At 40.6% G+C, this 22824-nt stretch overlaps 1 protein-coding gene across 1 annotated transcript in view; it reads right to left on the bottom strand.

Annotated features, from left to right (window-relative positions):
* The window catches only part of szt2 (SZT2 subunit of KICSTOR complex), a 129624-nt gene that overhangs the window by 85694 nt on the left and 21106 nt on the right, over window positions 1-22824 (bottom strand). The window contains exons 21-43 of the mRNA XM_008278149.1: window positions 22074-22187; window positions 21706-21909; window positions 21422-21519; window positions 20239-20377; window positions 19843-20142; window positions 19477-19684; window positions 19299-19346; window positions 17340-17467; window positions 16131-16398; window positions 14619-14793; window positions 14364-14456; window positions 14038-14116; window positions 13276-13566; window positions 12933-13068; window positions 10670-10786; window positions 10490-10559; window positions 8037-8222; window positions 6697-6912; window positions 6140-6377; window positions 3477-3551; window positions 1327-1465; window positions 544-679; window positions 62-182 (exon numbers count right to left, since the gene is read on the bottom strand). Coding sequence (XP_008276371.1) covers window positions 62-182; window positions 544-679; window positions 1327-1465; window positions 3477-3551; window positions 6140-6377; window positions 6697-6912; window positions 8037-8222; window positions 10490-10559; window positions 10670-10786; window positions 12933-13068; window positions 13276-13566; window positions 14038-14116; window positions 14364-14456; window positions 14619-14793; window positions 16131-16398; window positions 17340-17467; window positions 19299-19346; window positions 19477-19684; window positions 19843-20142; window positions 20239-20377; window positions 21422-21519; window positions 21706-21909; window positions 22074-22187 — 3579 coding nt within the window. The remainder of the gene's footprint in view (window positions 1-61; window positions 183-543; window positions 680-1326; window positions 1466-3476; window positions 3552-6139; window positions 6378-6696; window positions 6913-8036; window positions 8223-10489; window positions 10560-10669; window positions 10787-12932; window positions 13069-13275; window positions 13567-14037; window positions 14117-14363; window positions 14457-14618; window positions 14794-16130; window positions 16399-17339; window positions 17468-19298; window positions 19347-19476; window positions 19685-19842; window positions 20143-20238; window positions 20378-21421; window positions 21520-21705; window positions 21910-22073; window positions 22188-22824) is intronic.

The following is a 22824-nucleotide window of genomic DNA, read 5'->3' as shown; positions in this document are numbered from 1 at the left end:
AGCTTTCTTCCACCTCCACTATGTTAAGCCTAAAACCTGCACAGACAAAACCAAAACTCACCATCAGAGGTGTTGAGTCTCTGCTTGTAGAGAGACTCGTTCTTCCAGATGTCTTCTTCACTCTCAGCCACCAGCAGAGTGTTGCATACATGTCTGTCATGCAGATCCTGCAGCAGCATACGCTACACATACACACAGCAGACACTGAGCAGTGTGTTGATGCATTTACATGCAAATACGTTGGGCACAATCTGCACTTTGTGTAAAGGCACTTTGACACTCAGAAATGCAAGTTTCAGTCCTTTCACATATCATTATTGACAGCTCGTTAAGAGAAAATATCCAATCTATCGATAGCAAGAACATTTGCATGACAAACTCTGAAACAAAACAAAAACCTGAAACTAAATATTGCAAGTGAATACAAGTCTGGATGTGCAGTGCAATGTAACTGCTGTAACCATATTGTGCTATGTGTGCTACTTTTTCAATGCTCTTTTGTTTCTATGACTTTTTTTTAAAAAAAGAAGCTGCGACTGCTACCTGGTTGACTATTCTGCAGATTTCACCAATCTTCCTGACCACGATTTGATGCAGTTGTAAGTATTCAGGCAGCTCCTGCTCTTCCTCCTTCTTCTCCAGCTCCTCAGGACTGACCTCTTTTCCTTCAGTGAAGCACCTGTAAAAATACGACAGATCCTTTAAAAAATGTATAGGATCCAATTACCTGCTATGACCAAGAATCTGAGAATCAGTCCTATTAATCCTAGTGGGGGAAAGCGCTTATTTACAAATTTTTAGTATAGCTTCCTGGTTAAATTCTGAGTAAGGAGAAGTTTGAAAGTAAAAAACATCACTATTCTCAACTGAAAATAACAATGAGGTCTCAGTTTGTCACAGTAGCTGGATTGATGAAGGGGAACCATAATCTACTTATTTTACCTACTACTTTGACCTTTTTGAGTCCATCAGAAATTACATTCTACTTTGAAATGCTTTATAAATATGGGCCACAGACTACAAACTGATTATTAAAAGTTAACTCATGGAACCGTAAAACCTGCTGGTACATTTAAAAGACATATCACCTTGTGGAAAATAAATAAATACATTTTGCAACTGAAAAACCATGTTTAACTCAGCTGTGACCAACAGTCACGTGACAACATTTCAGGGACCATATGGAGAAACAGGTTATAATGACAAGTTGTGATTACACAGAGCAGATAGAAAAATGGCCAGCAACTATTTAGGGTTCAGCAGGTTATTTACATACAGCAGTAAACAACACTGGAACTTAGAGCATTGATCTGCAGCTGCTCTGACCTAGAATGTGAGTAGACCTTCACTCTGTCCTGGTGGATCTTAACAATGAGCCAGAAGTCTGGCATCAGTGGTGACTGACACTCCTGCTCATCCAGCGTGGGGCTCTCACACTCAGAGTCACTACTGCCACCATCATAACCTTTGAACACACAAAGACAAAACAGTGTTATGATGTCAACGCTTACAGTATCTTCGTCATTACAGCATGTCAAGTCTGAATACCTTGGTAATGGACATTTAATGACAACAGCCTCTGCAGCCTCATTTATCAACATGACTAATGGCTTTCTTGTTATTGCTAATTGTTTGTTGGAGCAAGAAAAATGGAAGAAACACCAGGCCAACAGCACAGAGCCACTGATTAACACCATCTCATTTTGTGAAACAGGGGCAAAGGCAGGCCATCCAATATAAAGCCAAGTTAAACCTGCTGCACTCAACCCAACAGTGGGAAATGAAGGTCAGCCTGGGAAGAAAACTCCAGCTCCCTGAGGCAGTAATGTCCACAAATGTGAGATCAAATGTGGTTATTTGGTCAGCAGAGGGAAAGAAGATTATCCTGGTAGAATTAAAGAGCCCACCTAGGCTCATTTATAGGTTTATATTTGAAACACTATGTTTTAGCTCCTGTCTCTCTGAGGCCTCTCTCCTGAAAAGCCCAGTCGGCTCTAAATGGCCAGCTGACCCGACAAAAACAATGTAGATCTCTGAGTATAGGCACAGACACTAGCTTTCGTGAGGAAATAATGGCAAACTGCGAGGAAGCTGCTCACTCTTTGTTTAACAACGTGCCAAACTAGGCAAGCGTTATATAAATGCGATACATGGTGACACAGATAAGTCACGAAAGAAAAGCCTGGGCTTCAAGTGAGGCGTTTCAAGCAGGTAATGAGCAGTGCTTTGTGTGGAAGAGAATAACTTCAGGCTTTGTAAGTTTGCAGACCTTTTACATGCACAAGAAATAAGCTATATAACACACTGAAGGAAAAGGAGGCACAAAAAGCCCAATATGGGCTTATTAATAGTGCTTGTGGGAGGAGAGCTACGAGGAAGCACCAGAAAGAAAAAGAAATCAAATACCAACAGCTTGTACAGGACTGATGGGATAAAAGCTGGACAGTGTGAGTGTTCACAGATGAAGGAAGTAGGTTGTTAAAGATTCCCAGCCAAATTGGTTTGGAATCTACACGCAAGTGTAGGAGGGAGAGACCAGGAAAGACAAAGAGCAGCCTGAAGGTTGGAAGAAATCACAGAAAGACCCTATTGTTGGCTTTGGGTCAAAAGAGAGGACGTTAGCTGGGAAGAGGGGGCAGTGACTTTCCTTGACTGTTGTTTGCTGTGTTATATTAAGGCTGAATTGGTCTATGAAGGTTGGATGCCATCTGACAACCTCTTCTTCCAGCCAAATGCTGCATCCATTCAAAACAGTTGCAGCAAAGCATCTTGATAGATGTAATGCTTGCACGGTTGAGTATCAAGCATTACAAACAGCGATGTTACAAAAAAACTCACTACCAGGAAGCACATTTTGTGTTGATAATAAACTAATCATAATGTGTTCATCTAATAACAAAAATGTGAAATTTGGAGTTTTGATTTTAAAACAATTGTATGAAGATGGCATTGTTTTGTATCATACAGTCTGGTAGTATTAATCACAGCCACATTCCTGGGCCCTGCTGGTGGCTCCTAATGATTGTAGTTGTAAAAGTACAATATGGATCATAACTTGTTTTTAACAGACTAACTATAATGACAACATTCGCAAGCTTCACTGTACAGAACTGCATTTTAATACTATGTACACTATTAATGTAAATGCAGAGGTGCTGCAACTTGTTAAAAAACAGAGCCCAAGCAGAGAAACGGGCCATTTTTAAAATATGAGGAGAGTGACAAAAAGAAGATCACTTTTTAAAAAATCCAACAATCTTTTATATTCTGGGTAATTTGTCATAGTTCCACCATTTTACAGCAAATGTAATAATGTGATTTGTCCATAAGATGGAGCTGTTTGTCAGAGTGGGACTAACTGAACTCGACACACAATTCAACACCACTCTGTGTTCCACAGGTAGGTTTCCTACTTGAAGTATTTATTCATCTTTATACAAGCTGGCAGGAATCATTCTGCTTTGTGCAGCACTTACCCTGCATGTCTGAGTCCAGGCTGCCCTGGCTGGAGACAACACTCTGAACTCGACTTGGCCTGAGTTTGCTGCAGCCTGAGGAAACAGTTTCATTTTTGTGTATGTCAGAAGATTCAATGTCAGCATGATCACAGCCACAAATCAAAGCCTAAATCAGATGCCAGATCTCACAGCCTCTGAGGCTTTCTGCGGTCTGTCCTGAGAAGACTGCACTCCAGCTCTGTCAGTGTTTCGTGTTACCTGTCATGTTGAAGCGAATGAAACATGCTTGCATCTAGCATCACCTGTAGGTCTGCCCAGTACTGGAAAAAACTGACATTGTAATATTTTGTTTTCCTGTGATTTACAGTCGCGAGTCGAAAATCCAACCCTTAACAATCTAAAAACCTTGCTATCCGACAGGTTTTTAGGAAAAACAAATGGAACCCATGGAAAATAGCCTTAACATACCGACAGCCTTGGATTCCGACTCTGACATGACATTTTTTGTCACAAATAAGGATAACGCCGTATCATCTGACTTAACAATCCAACAGATTGGCTACGTTCAGACTACAGGACTTAATGCTCAATTCAGTTTTGTTTTTTGTTTTTTTTTTAGAAAATCCGATTTCTTTGCGAGTTCGTTCACATTTCCAATTAAATGTGACTTGTATGTGATCTCCTGTGTGAACGTCATACGACCCAAAAGTGTCCCACATGCGCAGAAGAGGACACAACGACGTCACAGGCAGTGTTCTAACAATACACTAGTTATTATAACAACTATAAACAATAAATATGAACAACAAATGAGCCTTCAAGCTTCAAGCCCTCCTTGTATCTCAACCTCCGTCTTGACAATCCGACAGCCTTGCTATCTGACATAAAAGAAGATTTTACATTTAGTGTCGGATTATCGAGTAAGGACTGTATATTGCAATCTGAAGAAGGACAGGAATTCATATATTTGAATAACTCTATTCGGAAAAACATCTACTTCCCGTTTAGTGTGAGGAATAGATAATAACATCACCTTCAATCATGTTTTCCTCTGTAACTATTTATGAGATTATAGTAAACACACTCGATTCTAAAGGATAAAGCTCTGATTCATAGTACTGAAAAAATAAAATAAAAACTGTGAATCATTACTGTGCAACAGATATTTAAACTACTCTGCAAGCAGAAATGTTTTTAGTATCTGTTAAAACGGAAAAATCAAATTAAATGAATTCTCTTTCACATCTGTTGCAAAAATAAGTCATATTAGTGTCGTATATCAGCTATACGAGTGTCATAATAGAGTCAGTTTGCTGCACTTTTTAGCAGTAGGTAGCAGCTATCCCAAACAATTTGATCTGACTGATATTTGTTTTAATGTTCTACATGAATTGCCTTGCGCTCTGTCAGCATATAGACATCACGTCAAGAAAAAGCTTTCATAACCACTATAAACAGCAGTCAGAAGCTTCTGAGTGAAAACAAAGCAGACAGAATCAATAACATCAGTGGCAGATAACAATCAAGCTCCTGACAGGCTGCCAGGATCTGAAGAGATTGATTGGTAACTAGTGCATGCTGGGGGTGATATATATACGCACACAGTATACGCTTATCAGCCACAACATTAAAACCTCCGGCTTAATACTGTGTGGGTTTCCCTCCCTTGAAAATATTATTGCAGTAGTGCCAATTGTCCTGATAAAGATGAAATGTGTCACAACTATTTTGAAGGAAGGACTGTGGTGCTACAGAGATGCCAGAGACTATAAATCATTTTCTTCATATTTAAAGGAACATGTTTGTTTGGTACAAACCATAGCAAAGATCACATTGTCATCTTTGATTCTCTTCGTGTGACAGAAATGCAAAATTTGTATAAAACTTTTTTTAGCATTTCATTTACCCCTAAAACTAACCACTGCATATTGGGAACATCACATGAAACATTTTAATGCTGTGGTTGGATGGTGTATATACCTATATGTATGTAGAAACAAGGCAGTTGCTACATCTAATTTTCATTTTCTAATCATATTTCTCTTAATTTCAGAGGAAAATGTCCATTAGTCTTTCTAAAACAACTTAGAGAAACTGTTTGTACCCCTCAGTTAATAAAAGAAAAACCCACAACGGTCATAGAAATAACTTGAATCTGACAAAAGCAACAATAAATAAAAATTCTATGAAAATTAAGCAATGAAAATCAGACATTGCTTTTGAACTGTGGTTGAACAGAACTAATTTAAAAAATAAACTCATGAAACAGGCCTGGACAAAAATGATGGTACCCTTAACTTAATATTTTGTTGCACAACCTTTTGAGGCAATCACTGCAATCAAATGATTTCTGTAACTTTCAGTGAGACTTGTGCACCTCTCAGCAGGTATTTTGGCCCACTCCTCATGAGCAGACTGCTCCAGTTGTCTCAGGTTTGAAGGGTGCCTTCTCCAGACGACATGTTTCAGCTCCTTCCGCAGATGTTCAATAGGATTTAGATCAGGCCTCATAGAAGCCCACAATGACCCACAATGTGGTCATTGTGGGTTTTTCTTTTATTAAGCAAGGGGTACCAACAATTTTGTCCATGTGTGTAAGAATCTTCATGATACATTACACATTTGGGTTTCATAAAAATGATAATAAAAGCGTGCAGGTTACAGTAGACAGGTTTGCTCACTGTGAGAGGCCGACTGCATGGACTCAGCCAGGCTGACGCTGGACGGCGTTTTAGGGGGTGTGATGGGCTCAGTACTGCACTCAGTTTGCAGCTGGGGGGTTCCGAGCTGTCCTTTGTCCCCCACCATGCTGACACTGTCATCTGCTTCAGGCTTCAGGGCTGTGATTGTTTCACTGGTGTCTGCATTTGTGTCACAGGGAGCATCAGCAGCAACACTGATGGACTTCTTGTCCTCACTCTGCAGAGAAAAAAAACCAATAACATTTATGTAAACATATTTTATCTGTTGTGACTCAGAAGTTTCTGCACCTCATCTAAAATAAACCCTTTGCCATCCTAACTTTGAGGACATTTAATATTAAACTTCACAGAAATACAGCAGAGACACTCAATCACACAGTAAAGGCCACAGATGCATAGTATACCCCTTCTAGCTGCTGATGCAAACCAGTCTATTTTTCATGTGGTACAACATGGGATTTCAGTAACTGCTGGTTAACTCTAAGTATCACCTGATTGCTCATGAAAATTAAACTCAACACTCTGACATGTCTGACCTCGCTGTCTGCCCGAGCTTCCACTTCACTCTCCAGCATCGCAGCCTCCACATGAGCTCCAGCACTGCAGGGGTTTTGTGGGGGGTCAGCGGTGCTCTCGGACAGTCTTTTGGTGGCGTGGATCCTCTGTGGATGCAGCCTGCTCAAGGACATGTAGTAGAAACCGTCCTGTTCTCCATTCAGCACGTAGCCAGAGAAAGCCATTCTGCGGAACTCCTGCAGAACCAAACGCAATTCATACAATTCATACAGCCATGTCTTCGAGCACAGATACAGTCTATTACAGAGAAGTCATGAGTGTACATTTACTGCACCAAGATAGTTCCTTTGTTTTTAAGTAACACAGGCCCCATCTTTAGAATAGTGCACAGTTTCAAATAAAAGAAAAAAAATGTTAAGCAGCTCTGCTATATTGGCTCACATTCAGCTGTAACAGTGCAACAGAGTGATGTCATATTCAATACTCCGCTACTGATTCCCTTTGAGGTGAATTCTGGTTTAATTCAACCTGGTGTCTGTTGTGGCTCTATCTCATGCCAACTTCACTTCTCAGCGCTGTTGTAGAGTTTCAGGGAAATGGAGATTAGCGTGGGGCAATGAGCCTGAGCTGATTTTCCACATGAATCATTCAAAATGTTTGTTTTCAGTCTGACCAAAAGGAAACACAGTAAATTGCCTCCTGGATGGACATTTGGCTGACTGCATTAGCTTTGGCTGAATGTATGAAGGGTTGAGTGTTTGTTCTGGCTGCTGATTCCTGTGTTTCCTTTCAGGAAGACCGGGAAAAAAATGTTAAAAATGATCCATGTAAAAAGGAGCTAATAGTAATTGCCCCTAGCTTGAGATCATTCACAAGTTGTTTTGTGCAGCTCCTCATTTCTCCAAATCTCTACAACAGAGGTGAAGAGTACAAAGTTAGCATGAAATTTAAAATCATAATGGCGACATTAACGGGAAATATGACGGGGTAAAATATACCAGCATTGTCTTTTAACAAAACCTTGGTTATTTATTAGTTTAATTCTCATTTTCTGCTGTTCTTTCCTTTGCTGTCAACAAGAGTCAACACATTCTGCGTACGTTTACACTACCATAGAAAGGGAGGAATGATTTCCCTTACGAAGATGAAAATATCTGTGCATTTAAGTACTGAAAGAAGCTCATGCTGAAAGAAAAAGTAGGAAGTCATTCATGGCTGGTCACAAAAACATGGGAAAGTGTGAATACGTTACAACAAAGAATATGTGGCAGTGGTGTCTTCCTTGCAGAAGTTCAGTATAATCAGAAAACTCTAAAAGAGAGAAAAATGGTGCTTTGTGTGTGTGTGCATGGGCTCTTGCCTCTTTGAATTTTTCCAGAGACTGTTCAGGCCCGAAGACAAACTGAAGTGGGACATCTTCACAGTGACAGTGTGGTCGACCGCTGGAGCGTAAAACATGTTCTGCTACTTTCTGCAGTGTTGCTGAACCAATGACCCGAGAGTGACGAAGAGCAGAAACGATCTCGTCCTCCAGCAGCCAGCGGATCTGAATCACAGAAAACAACAACAAAAATAATAATAACAATAACAACAACAACAACAACAATAATAATAATAATAATACTAATAATGATGATGATGATGATGATGATGATAATAATAATAATAGCAGCTTGTATATACAGACTCAGAACAGAAAACAAAGGTGGATTTTTTCAATCAGGATTCTGACAAATAAGAACTATTAATATTATAGACATCACAACACAACAGTGATGTGGAGATTAAATGATGATGATCAGGTGATTTTGAAAATATCCCGGAGAAGTGTCTGATATTTATTTGGGGTAAAAGAATTGTCAGTTTAATCGAGGGATAAAATTGGAATCAGCAAAAAAATAACTGCTTCGGTGCAGCCCTGGACTACGTCATATTCAAAGTTTGTTAAATCTAATGAGGCATCAACTGATTTGATTTTAAATGTTAATGTTTGGATAACCAATGCAGTCAGTGAGAAGTAGCATGGATATATTAGCCCTGAGGTATTTTTCAGGCCTTTGCTCGAAAATTACATACCCATAATAAAAACAGTTTATCTCTGCAACCACAAGGTCTATTTGAATAATTCTTGTGTCATCATAAAAGGAACACTTGGAAGATTTGTTCAGATGTGTAAATATCTTCTTTTTTTTTTTCTTTTTTTTTTACTGGTTAAAAGCAAATGTAGATGGCACACACACAAATTAAAAAGTTTCAGGTTCGCCTAAAAAAAAAAAAAAGCACTTTCAGGATAATGATCTCTTTGTAATGATCCAGCTGCAGCTCTAAACCTCTCCCAGGTCATAGCACAAAATGTGAACATTCTCTCTGCAAAGGTTGACTCTGACAAAATGAAGCATAACAAAATTAAAGAGTTTTTAGTACAGGCAGTGCAGGCGAGTTGACATTTTTGCACACTTTGGCACATTTTAGCACACTTGTGATCATCTGAATTTTCTTATGGACTAACTATATATTTCACTTCTAGTTCACTAATGGTGTTCAAATCCAACCAGACCGCTGTCTGTGTTACACATCCTGTGCGTAATGCTGATCAAACTGTTGTGTAGCTCCTGTGGTGACGCAAGGCTGTATCTCCGCCATGGATTGGTCGATTTCAGTGACTGACACCTCCTTTGAATCGCTAGAGCCAATAGAATATAGCGATAGCCACCAAAATGGGATTGACAGCACTTTTAGCCAATCAGAATCAGCAGAACACCATCTTGTAGACGAGCCACTTGCTGAGCTTGTGCACACTTGGTCGCTCCCTTCTGCTAACGGAGCCTCCAAAAGACGCCCGGAATGATTTCAGTGTAACACAGAAAATAGTACTAGCGGATTCCGGTGTGGATTTACCAATAAAATAAACTTTTCATGGAAAAACAGCTAAGGTAAGAGACATTTTACAACTACAGTTTGATGAAGCGATTTCGGTTTTTGCTGTTCTTTGGGTTATTTCTCGCCGATGCTTTGGTTTTAGAGAGCTTTTATGGATATGTTTGGAATCTGTGGACTGTCTGCTGTCGTTTGAGGGGTTGTTTGTGCGTTTTGCATAAAGCACCGAAGCTGGAGCCAGAAATGTGGCGAGTGGGTCGATTTGGTGGCGCTAAATCGATTTCCATTTTTGATCATTCATTTAGCTGGTGTTTGAGTTGTGTTTGGGGCATGTAAAAATGGCTTATATATTCGTGTAGCCCAGGTTCTGCTGTTTAATTTTATGTGTAGCATCACTATATTCTTTCATGATGAGTGCATTGTTTCACATTATTTCTTTGTGTAAAGCCCGAGAGACCCCAGTTGGGGGCCTCTCAGGCTTAAAAGGTGAAGAAATACTTGAGGGTAAGCTATCAGCAAATTCCTGTGTTATGGACTTTAAGTATTTTTTTCCCATGTTGAATAATTATTTCCTCCACTGTATAATATTCAAAATATAAAAGGGTGAACCCCCTGGGGAGCATGAATGTGCTCAGTAAACTTAACAGTAACCTCATGGTTGACTGAAATATTTCTTATGTAGAAATGGAAATCCTGGCCTGATGGTGTTGCTGCTGGGAGAAGCAGAAAGACTGTTTGTCAATTTTGAAATGTAATTTACATCACTAATTTTACTTAATATATCTGGGGAAACACAAACGTAATGCAAACGATGTGTTTTAATTTGAAAGTGAACTGTGCGAACGCTCAAACTGACTTGTAATATACAGTGAAGCTACACTCCTCTACACGCTGCATTACTTTTTAAATACTCACATTAAGAAAAACAAGACTCACCTCATCCATTGTGGCCAGAATTGCTAACTTGTGAGGAAGGGGGAGTTTGGATAAGGGATCACCAGAGACCCTGACGGAAGATGACAGACACCAGATACAGAATAAACATCTTTCAACGGGAAGATAAAATCAGACACAGTATTGCGGTGTACAATAAACTTTTGTGTTAAACAAACCCACCCGTTGACACCAGCTCCCCTAAGACTGTCCAACACCGCTATCAGCTCCTCGTCAGAGCGATAAGAGGAGGGCTGTCCTGGTGAACGATTCAAGGACACGCTGCTCTCTGAGGTGTATCTGCACAAATGTCACAAGGCAGAACTTTATTAGGCCCAAAGGAAATTCTTGTGCCAAATATTGCTCAGTAAAAATTACAACAGGGAATCAATGCAGTGACTAATAGAATAGTAACAACGTATAAGTATGACATATTAATAAAAATAAATATAAGTCAACTAAAATAGAACTATAATAAAAAAGCAAGAAATATTGTGACACTTTGGTCTTTGCTCTGTTTGTAACTATGATAACACAAATCCTGCCAACTGATTAATGCATAAGCTGTTGCTACTGATTACTTTCATTATCAACTGACACTTTCAATCTGCATCTAAGTATTGTTTACTATGGCATAAAACAGAGGGCAGAAACAGATCCTGACACTAAAAAAGCTAGTGCCAGAGAATTATCAACATTTTTGATTGCAATGTTATTGAAAAAGCCTGGTACGTTAATTGTGTTTGACATGAGTCTGGGAAACAAAAACCTTGGCAATGTTCTATCAAATGATAATTAGAAACTGCTGGCCAAATTTAAGCTAAATAATAATGCTGCATAAATAGTTAAAACATGTTTTTTGCCAGTGTTATATAGGGGAAGAAAATGCCTTTTTACTCAGGGGCCTCAGTGACACAAAGATGTGGCCAAATTATCCTTTCCACTTAAAAAAAAGAAAAATGTAACTTTCATCTGATGTTGGTTGAAACTGATAAAAGAAAAGACAAAATGATGGAGACTTCTGCACATCTCAGCTGGTAGTCTGACTCTTTTTGAGCAAACTGCTTTGGGTTTCTTCTCCCATCTGTGAGTTTCAGCTCTTTTCACAGAATTTCATTTGGATTAAAATCAGGCCTCATTAAGGTTCACTTTACATGTATGTTTTGGGTGATAATCCTGCTGGTAAACCCATGACCCGAAAGAGAGCACTCTGACACCAGGCAGGATGTTTTGTTGCTTGATAATCTTGTAAACACATTCAAGGCTCCCTGTTCTGGACAAAGCAGCAAGGCAGCCGCATAAGGCAACTAAGCCTCCTCCATGTTTCACAGTGGGGATGCTGTTCTTTTCTCTGCTTGCATCGTTTCTTCAGTGCATATAAAGCTGATGTGTTCAAAAAGCTTTCATTTCATTTCATCTGTCTTGTCAATCTGCATTTCAGAAAACTGTAGCTGGCTTTATATGTGCCTGTTTTACAGTTGTCTTCCTTCCATGGAGCCACTTTCATTCAGTAGGCAATGTAAATGGTGCAATCTAAAAGTTCAGAGACTGTTGCACCTATAAAAATCAAAAACTCTGCCTGATTTAAATTTGGATGCCATCCAATTGAAAGTGGTCTTACTGTGACGTGATACAGTGCTTCTGCTGTGTTTGTAACCTTCACTGGAAGTCTTGTTATGTAAACATGTCAAGTACTATCTGTGATGATCAATAAATCGCTTAGGCATCAAAGCGGCATCAAAAAGACAACTCTTCAACTTGAGAAAGAGAAAGAATTCACAGTGAGACAAATCTCGTGAGCAGGCAGGTAAAAAGTGATGATTGTGCTGTTGTGGACAAAAAAAACAATGCTATGAGTGGGTGCACAGCGCATTTAAACACTCACAAGCCATCACTCGACATTTCATTGTTTGAAATGAACACTCAGGACATTACAGAACCCCTCTGGCTTGACAGTAGATCCTTGGAGGATTAATTCCTGGTGCACAACCATGTGAATATTGCAGAAAACAAGGATAATGTCCCTGGTCTTCAAGACTGTGTCTCTCCACTGTAAAAACTGCTGTTTCTTCCCTCAGTGGTAGCTGCAGATCCACCAGGGATGATACTTGACATGCAGATTGGATCATCCTGCTCAACTTGACCATGTTTGACATTTATTTTCTCCTTTATCGCCTAAGACAGCTCTCTTTATTTATTTCCCCTTTATCAAGAACTATTTGCAGGCCATATTAGAAATTCAGGACTTGAGTGCAAACAATTTAGTGAGTAAACAGAACATTTGTTTGTTTACAACAAAACGCCACAGAGGCCCTGAACTGCAATGTGTTCAGGGATTTCAGAATCGAGATAACAGAAATAGAAATCACGCATATTATATCAAAAAATCCCTGTTTTATCCTCTTTTCTTGCAAACCTAAAGGCTCCCATATTTGTTTACTCTCACCTGTTGTGATGGAAATCGGCCATGACTTCAATCTCCAGAGGTAGTGTCAGGACAAAAATATCCAAAGTAACTGAGAGCTCATTCAAATCCACAGACTGGAAGGCCTCAGCATTCTCCAGGCAGGAAATAATCTCACCTGCAATCACAACATGGAAATAAGCTCTGCACCAATCGCTGTGGTCTCATGGCTAAATGTCAGCTTTTGATAATATTACCTGTTTGCAAATGAGGGATGGGAACAAAAGCAGCTGTTTGGGTTTTATCTCCATTCACACAATGAGGGCTACGTCAACACTGCACCCTTGTTGTAGGGAAGTGATGATACAACTACGGCTGTACTCACCAAGGCAGGTAGGCAGTGTTTGTATGGGCATGGAACCATGGCAGCTTTTCATGTTGACAGAGCAGGTGACGTGAACAAACAGCGGTGGCATGTCCAGCTGTGATCCCTCAGCCTCTAGCAGGGAGTCTCCCTCCAGGATGCTGAAGGAGTCCTGGTCTTGGTTGACAGTGTTGGAGTCCGACAGGGACTGGTCTTCGACCTCCCCATGAGAGTTGGTGCCCGGAGGCTCCTCGTACTCCACCACCAGGTCTGTGTCGCTCTCCGTCATGATGCAGCAGCCCGACACATTTTCTACACACAAAACAGCAGACTGACCATTATCAAATCACATCAGTGTTGATCTATCTCAAAATCAACTCAAGAGAACCAGACCGAATTTAACCTTCTAACTTGACACTTATAATCTTACTTAACCTTACTTTACTTTGAGTTAACTTATCAAACTTAGCCATGCTTATCTTGATAAACTAACTGATTACTGATGTAAAGTAACATCAATCTGTTGCACAACAATCAATGGAATCAATACAAGCTTTACGAATTGTTCAGTTCTGACAATCAGATTCAACCCATCACACTTAGTTTTATCCTGTGTGTCGGTTTGCTGTTGCTCTGTAAAGCAGAATAACTCTCACTGAGCTGCAACATTTTAACTTATTATATGAAGGTAATGTCAGAATTGAAGTATTTGTCATTGATGGGTGTCCACTGCTGGAATGAAACTATTCAAAAACCTGATTAACATTTCTAAATGATCCTGACCATCTTCAGTAGCAGGCTCGGCCTCTGACACTAGGTCTTCACTAGGTCTCCTCTCCATCTCTTCGTCCTCCGAGTCATCCTGAGGAGAAATCCACAGTGCAAAGAGTCATCTGGTCTGATCAACAGCAGCATTCATGTGATGTCACAGTTGTTTGTCTTCACATCCAGACATGAGAGACGCTGTTTATCTCTGTCTGGCTTGTTTCTCCACTCCAATACATTTTTCCATATTTTGATTTGGTTGAAGAAGTTCAAATTCCTCTACTGTGTTTAAATAAAACAGCCGAAATGAACACACAACAGCGAGAAATGCAAAACAAACTCACCTCTTTCTTGGACGAAGGTGGACAGTAGAAGAAGTAGTGTGGATTGGAGGGAACAGTTTTGAAATACTGACAGAGGATCTCCATGAATTTACCCTGTCATATTTGAAATGGAAATTATATCAGTTTGAGCTTGTTTGCTTGTTAGCTCATGCATTGACTAACAAAGAGAGGGGTCTGTGATTTAAAGGAATGACAAAGCTGACTAAAAGAAAACAGAAAGATTAACTATTTTACTTTCAAAGTTTCTGACAATACCTGTATTATTTTGTGCAGATCTGGATACACTTCACACTTGGGCTGTGTCTGCAGCAGATTTAGAGGGAACTCTGGGATCTTGGCTGTCTTGAACTCATCCAGGATCAGTGGAGATGCAGGAGCAGAGGACTTCCCTCTAGATTCAGCTTCACTGGTATCCTCCATTTCTATACTACTGTCAGAAATACCACAACATTAACAGACAGCTCACAGGAAAGTGACTGCAAGCTTCAGTCACTGTGGATCGAGTTTAAAGCTGTGATGTTGGGAGAAGAGGCTGTAAACAAATTTAACATATTAGCTTGTAACAGTAACAAACAGTTGGCTAATTGCACATCCTGTTACAATAAATGTATCAACTTAATCTCAATCAGCAACTGGCTATGGTAGTTTTGTCACTTTAATTGGAACGATTGGTGATTTGATTGGTTTTAAAGAATTTAATCGCTAAATCACTATTCTCACAACAACAACAACTTTTAAAGTAAAAGCATGTGGACAGACATCACACAGGTCCTGCAGACACGTTATGCTTACAAATCTATGTTAAAGGATAGGAAATGCTCATTTACACCAAATTATTAAATGACGGAATAATATAACATCTTTCCATTTTTATATATCTGTGATGAGATGAAAAGAAGATGAAAGATAGATGAAAAGTAGCTCAGAGAGTTAAACTTCAGAAATGTCATAATGCTGAAAGTATTTGGACCTGTCTTGCTGTCTGTATAGGACTCTGTGTGCATGTGTGTGTGTGTGTGTGTGTGTGTGTGTGTGTAGGTGTGTGTGTGTGTGTGTGTGTGTGTGTGTGTGTGTCAGCGGGGGAGGGGTAATGGTAGGGGTGTCTGTGTCTGGAAGAGCCCTGAGAATGTGTGTGTGTGAGGAGGGAGGAGATAGCTGTCACAGCTACTTAGTCTTTTTGTTCGAGCACCTCAGACTTTACATGTTAAATCAGAGTCCTGCCCTGATGACATTCTCATGCTATTATCCATCCACAGTCACAGCGCCACCTTCTGGAGACATGGTAGGATATGTTCTACAATTGTATTTGCCATTATTTGCCAGTTGACCGTATTTACTTCAAATGTGGTTAGGGTTACGGTTAGGTGATTGTCACCTTGCTCAGAGCGCATTTCTGTCACAACCCCGACGTGCGCTACGTCCAACACGCGCGGAAGTGCGAGGGCCCGTCCAACACTGCTTGTAGCTTTAATTTATTATTACTTTTGTCAGATTCAAGTTATTTCTTTGGCCATTGTGGGTTTTTCTTTCATTACCAACAATTTTGTCCACGTATGTATTTATCACTGCATATGCTGTTTTTTCTGCTTTCAGACAACTTCTCGCTCAAAACGTGGAATGTTTCCTTCTTTCCTTTGACTTTGTTAAAAAGTCATTATGCAATAAACTGTAAAGATTTAAAAGGCAATTACATTTATTATACATTTCTTCTTTAGTTTCATCACAAGGTTCAGTATTTCTTAAAGGGATTTTGGTTGTTGGTCTCACCTGTATGAGGAAGCGACAGCAGCCCTGTCATCTGACTGATCCTCCTCAGCCTCTCCGATGATGAAGGTGGCAGGACTCCTGGAAGGTTTTGGATTCTCTCCCCATCCCGGAGCCTTCCCGTGCTCCCTGAACACCCTGATGTGTCCGCAGAGCGTCTGCAGGAAGGAGGTGACGTCGATCTCCTGCAGTGACTCCTCACAGTAGTCCATGGCCATCAGGACGTCCTGGGAGCTGATGCTGTAGGACTGCTGCAGGCTGCGGTAAACACCTGAGGAGCACAAGTCGTACAGTCACAGCCACTGACTTTCATTTTTGTTTTAAAAGTACACATTTCAGGCACAGCTGGAACACAGAGTAAGTGGGTCTTGTGATTAGGTCTAGTGAATTCACTGACAAAGCTTACATCAGCTGGTACCAACAGAAACAGAATTAACTGTTCTCCAGGATTGAACTCTGGGGCCCACCCCAAGAGATTTTTGTTCCCTGCTTCTGGACTGCTTTCGTGTAGATTGCTTTTACAAATTGGCTTTCATTTACACTTTTTACCATATTCGTTCATCTTTTCGTCTTTTTATTTATTTACTAAGTTTATGTATTTGTGAAGAATAAGTCAGTTTTTTTTGTGTGTATCAAAACTAGATGTGTTATTTTCCTCTGTACAATAGAGTTCCATTGATTAAACCACAAAGAGCCCCGGTGATTCCAAACCTCACTAACCTCACCCAGAGCTTTAGAAACATTTTTCATAGCCTCACTCTGAACTGTGCCTCATCACAGTTCTATGGTGGAGGTCTGCAAAGAGTCCTTGGCCCTCATGATTAGTTTTCTTTCAAGACAAGCAGTGTGAATTGCAGGCCCTGATAAACACGGATGTGTACTTGTCTTTATGAGGTCCAAAAAATACACATTTTTCAAAGTGGACTTTAATTAAGGTCTCAATACAACAAGGATTATGAAAACAAAAATGGTACATTGTAAAAAGCAAAGACTCTTAATACCAGCAAGATTTTCAAGAAACTAGCAAACATTTCTTTACACAAGTTATTACTTTATCATTATGGGTTTCTGACTGTAGACTGACACCAAAAGAAAAATAATGTATTTAAGAATAAAGTTACAGCACAATTATATCTGAGGTCTGAATACTTTCTGAAGCAGGTTTATGTATCTCAGTAGGTGTCAGAGTGTATGTTGGTGGAGGGAGGTCACCTTTGACATAGCTCTGATGGTAATGTTCCTGCAGGAGGCTGCAATAGTTGGCCAGTTCTTTGTGTTTGTGAGGCTGAGCCAGGAGGTCTGTCCAAGGGGACGGACTGCTGCGGTCCTGAGACAGAGACCTGCCAAAGGACAAGAACAGAGGACACATACACAGAGGAAATGAACAAGCTCAGTTAGAAAGGCTGAACCCTACTGAACTACTGAACCCACATGGAGTGAAAGTTCATTCAATAATTTCCAACAGATTTATGTTCATCCATTCCATTCCATGTAAATCTGCATAAGCATTTAAAGAGTTTTAACCCAGATCTGCACTACAGTAAGCAACATTAAAAACAAAAAAAAGCCAACAAGCCACAGTCGCGCTTAAAGTTCTGTTTTTTTTTGGGGGGGGGGGATAAATCATGTACCATTACAAATGGGAGAGAGAAACATGTGAAAGAAGAGTTCCATCATCAACGATGGTGCTTTTACAGCAGCAGAGGAGTGTTTTCATCTGTTTAACAGACAGTTGTCACAGTCAATCAAGACAAACTGCTGTCAAAATGTCAAACTTAATAAGAAAGAAAAATTCAATCATTTGTCAAATTTAGTGTCTTTTTCGTCTTTAAAAGATGATTGCACAGTTGTTGACTTAACACTTCCTTGTTGAATTTCAATTTTATTTATTTTAATAACCCTAACTGACAACAAGAAGTCAGGTTTAAAAGCTGATCTTAGTATCCACTTGATCAAGATAAGAGCCTCTGGATTGTACTGCCAGAATATTCAGACTCCACACGTACTTTCTCTGGTGCTCAGCCATTGTGTCACATCTTCATCTTAAAAATAACTACAGATCAATGTGGTGGAGAAGAAGGTACAACATTTCCCTCTTAAATGTAGTGGAGTAGAGGTGTAAAGTAAGGAAATACTCAAGTACAAGTACCTCACTCTTTTGTCATCAATAAACAAAAAATATGTGTGTAAAACATAATTACACTAAATGTTTGATTTCATGGTTGACTGGAGGAAGAGCAGCGCTACAACATCAAAACATCTGTCTGCACAATATATCATTTCAGCATCAACAATCACTGTCCCCTGTATGGTGTAATATTCTTGGACAAAAGCCCTTCTTCTGAGTTTCCCTAATTTTTGTTGATGAAAAATTGTTGCAACATATTAGTCTGAATATACAACTCTGTAAGAGCACATGGCCAGAAATCTGATGTATTGATCAGGGCTCTAAATCAGCTTTCTACACACGCTGCACAAGGTAACAGCAATGGATTCTGGGTTACTGTGGAGATAGTATACATACACAGGGTCTCGTCACTCAAGTCTCCTCCTCATGAGAAAGAGATGTGAGGAAAAGATGCAAGGATGAGAGTGCCAAAGCTACCAAATGAGAAATCCTTCATTCCATAGTGGAATCATGAAGCGACAGTTACCTATGACATACTGCATATCTGTATCACCTGTCAAATCAAAACAACACCCACAAAGTTGCAGCATTTCTATGTAGGAAAAACCTGTGTTTTACTGCTCTAAGCTCCTTCAGAAGGTTTTTAGTCTCCTTGAGAAGCATTTTAGTAATTGCAAGATCCTCCATGATGGTGGAGGGAGAACATGAGGGGACAGGATGCAGAGAAGCATAAGCTAGCATAATGAAAACATCCATGTTCCTCCCTGCACGGCCTTTCGTTAATTTAGACCCACATTACTGTAACGAAGCTGAAGATGGATTTGGCAGCGCTGCACCTGCTCTAATATGCAGCAACAAGAGCCTGAGGAGGAAGCACAGATAGGCCTGGGAAAGGAAGGTGCCTTTGGGCCTACAAGTAATAGAAAAAGCCAGTCTTTCCCACACTACAGAAGACAAGTGCGTCCCTAAGTTCTCAGAGGCGTCCAGTGAAAGCTGAGCAACACCGAGAAGGAGAGCAGACAAACAGAATCAAGCTGTGCTACCTGAACTTCATCTGCTGATACATCTCCCAGGATTCTGCATCTTGAGCTCTATTCTCACCAGTGAAGACAACCAGAGACACACAGGTTAACAACTGGATTGCACCTTGTGAAAATCCAAGGGTCAGTTACATAGTACGTCTTTTGCTGTTGAATTACACTCTGCAGCTGAACACCCTACCTGAAGAAGATGTCCCTGGGCTGGCGGCTGGAGTTGGGATGTACCAGCTGCTCCTTCAGATGCTCCATTGAGCAGTTGTAGACGTAAACAGGACACTTTAACTGGCAGCCGTCACTCGTGCTCTGCTGGGAGACCTGCCTGCTGAAGCTGATGTGGAAATCTGTCTTCCGTGGTTCTGAGAACTGCACTCCCTCTTTTTCTCCCAGATCTGGAGAAGTTTGAAAAATAGATACTGTCATCAGATTGACCAACCTGACTTGTATAATGTGGTAACAGTGCTGCTTAATGTTGACTATTAACTCATTTTGGACCAGAATACACAAGTGGGATTTCTACAACAACCTTGTAAAAGAGCATCTGACTGACCGGAGCCTTGCGTCACAGTCTCTGTCTCAGATATTCTGCTGTCCCAGCTCTCCTGGTCCATCTGGCCCTCCGACGCAGGTGAGAGCAGAGGTGACTTGGCAGTAAAGTGTCCACTGCTTGAGCTCCTTCGCATTTTGCTGGCCAGACTGAGACCAGACTCAGACCTCTCCAGGCCACTGGTGGAGCCAGACAGGGAGTCAGCCTGAGATTTGTTGCTGGGAGTCAGAGTATCATCCTCCTGCATGCTGACATTACTCCGAGGCTCTGTCTCCAGCCCTGACGCCATCAGCATCAGAACATCTGCAAAACAAATACAGTATCACCATTATACTTGTTTGCATTATAAGCTATTAAACCTGAGAAATACATTAGAATAAAAGGTAACTGGAAGGGAACCTGTGAAGGTAGCAGGGAGGAAGGTGAGCAGGAGCTGCTGGGAGCTGATGTACTTGGCGTAGCACCTCCACTGTGGTGTCAAGCAGCTCCTCTCCAACAGCAGAGGCTCTTCATCCACCAGGTCTGCATTACTGAAACTCTGCCAGAGACGAGAGGAAATACACAATTACCACTGAACTCATAAAGATATCAGTGCAACTTCTGTCTCAGGTCCCACTGCACGTCACTAAAAAAAGTGTGTAAAAACATGAAGGTAATCTACCATAAATTCTCAAATCATGATTGTGACAGGTTTGAAAAGCATGCTATTTTTGTTGGGGTTTTTTTTTGTTTGGCTGAAATAACTAAATTTATCACAGCAAAAAATGTAAAAATGAGGACACTTATCCTGTCTTATTAATTACCATGTTTGACTTTTGATTTTGTTTGAAAAAATTACCAAATCTAAGCTTAACATAGTGATCTTTTTTCAAAATCACTTTATTCTAAATGTCTCATTAAAAATACAAATTAAAAAGGTCAGTAGTAAAATATCAATAATATGTAGAGACACCATATTTTCCAGTGTTAGTAATACTTGTGGAAACCTAGAAAAATGTTGTACAAGTTGATTGCATTTTTTTTTTTTTTTTTTAGAAATTTGTAAAACAAATATTCCCAAAAATTAAAATTTTTTTTTTTTTTTTTTTTAAATTTTCTATGATTTCTGGCATATTTGTGTCACACTGCACAGAAGATATTTTTGAGGTTCCTCTACTTCTAGCCTTGTCTGTGCTGTTTCCACAGAGGGACTTCATATTGCTTAAAAAAAATGAGGCAACAGTGAGTAAAAATATGACACGGGCAAAAAAAACAACAACACAGAAACTGCCACTATCCTTAACACCAAAGACTCAAATGTCACCTTAACAAGCAAGCAAGTCTTGAGCCGTTGTAAGCAGGTGGAGAGGGTCAAGTGAGTGCTTGTCACCATTTGTGCTCATGGAGAAAAAAAAACTCCTTCACAACGACAGGTTTGTCACTCACAACACAGTTCTGTCAGCTTGTATTTCTCACATGTGCCTGGCTTTTCTGTGTATGGGTTTTGAAACTAAAGTATTACAAACAGCACCTGGTTCACATTTGTTGAAATGTCAAGACTAACACATGACTGTGTGTTTATGTTTTTACTCATTGTGATTACCTGTAAAGTGCTTGTAGAGCCCATCACCTCTTTGCTGCTGCCAGTGGTGTGAAATGATGTCATCGTGTCTTGTCGGTCCGGAGGCTTCACACACTCCTCTGAAGCACAAAGCAGAAGAGACAGAAGCTGTTGGTTGAGAAGCCACAGTGACTCATCTATATTTGTTATAACCGGACACCAGAAGGTCTATGTCATCACCTAAAAGCCAGTTGGTCTGTTAATGTGGCAGTAAAGCTCTGAAAAGTGTCACACAGCAGCTACATTAACCTCAGACATGCACTGACCTTTGATAACAGGTAAAGAGAAAGGAGCTACGTGGCCATCTCGTTCTCGCTCCAAGATGTGGTGCATGAAGGTGGCATGGTCGCTGCCCGCTAATGGGATCTCTCTGTCGCTGAGCTCGTGCTCCAGGCTGCTGTGGAAGAGGCTGAGCAGGAGTTCGTTGGGCAGACAGGGGGAGCTGTGAATCTGTTCCTCATTCTCCACCGCTGAGCACGAAAAGAAAAAGACACACTTAATGACATTCCCAGAAGTGATTTATCTAATTTCACTTCAACTTTCAATAAAAAAAACATACATATGTTATGGATACACTGTATATTATTGTGACTGCTGAAGCAAACCGTGTAGATGGATCATATGATCACAGTACCTGTGCTGAACGTGAGGAAGAAGAGTTCAACCTGCTGGCACTTTGGGAGCAGCTGAATGAGGTCAAACTGGAAAGGAACCATGTGGATGCTGTCGTCAAAGGCCAAGAAGTCTCCTGCAAACACACAGACAACTCATCCATTAACTTACAAAGCCATTTAATGTGAAGAATTAGTTCCCTTTCAGTCGATTCATTCGGTACAACACATATAGTATGGGATATCACGCCCCGTGTGACCTTACTGAAGACACCTCTATTCACGCCTTTCACGCCAGATGATCTGTGATGACATCTGTGAGGCCCTGCCTACACATATAAATACCTGTCATCACAGTCAGCCCTCAGTTCTTATGCTCTTCACCTAACTAAGAACACCTCACGGGCTAGCTAGCTACCGCTAGTTAGCTCGGTTTTCTAAGGCTACTGCCAACTTGGAATTGGTTTAACTGCTTTTGTTGGTGTTAGCCACTGCTACTACCGTAGTGAGTGTGACTGCCCGCGGAGCGCTGATTTCGAGTTTTCTTGCTAAAGTCGTGTGCTTTGTGTCTCGATATGAGCACCAAGCCTAAGTCGAGGAAGAAGTCTTCAGTTCGCCCCTGTCCTCAGGGGTGCGGCTTCTCCCTGCACGACAAAGACCAGCACGAAGCGTGTCCTGTCTGTCTGGGTATTGTCCACGCCAGGAGAGCGTTGGCGGACCCTGAGGCGTGCGAGTTCTGTCGCCAGCTTCGGCGTTCAACCCTCGAGAGACGGG

This window comes from Stegastes partitus, unplaced genomic scaffold (genome assembly GCF_000690725.1).
Source record: "Stegastes partitus isolate 25-593 unplaced genomic scaffold, Stegastes_partitus-1.0.2 Scaffold117, whole genome shotgun sequence".
In the NCBI taxonomy this organism is placed as follows: domain Eukaryota; kingdom Metazoa; phylum Chordata; class Actinopteri; family Pomacentridae; genus Stegastes; species Stegastes partitus.
Note: the sequence above shows the minus strand (reverse complement) of the source record. Positions and strands in the feature narration are given on the sequence as shown.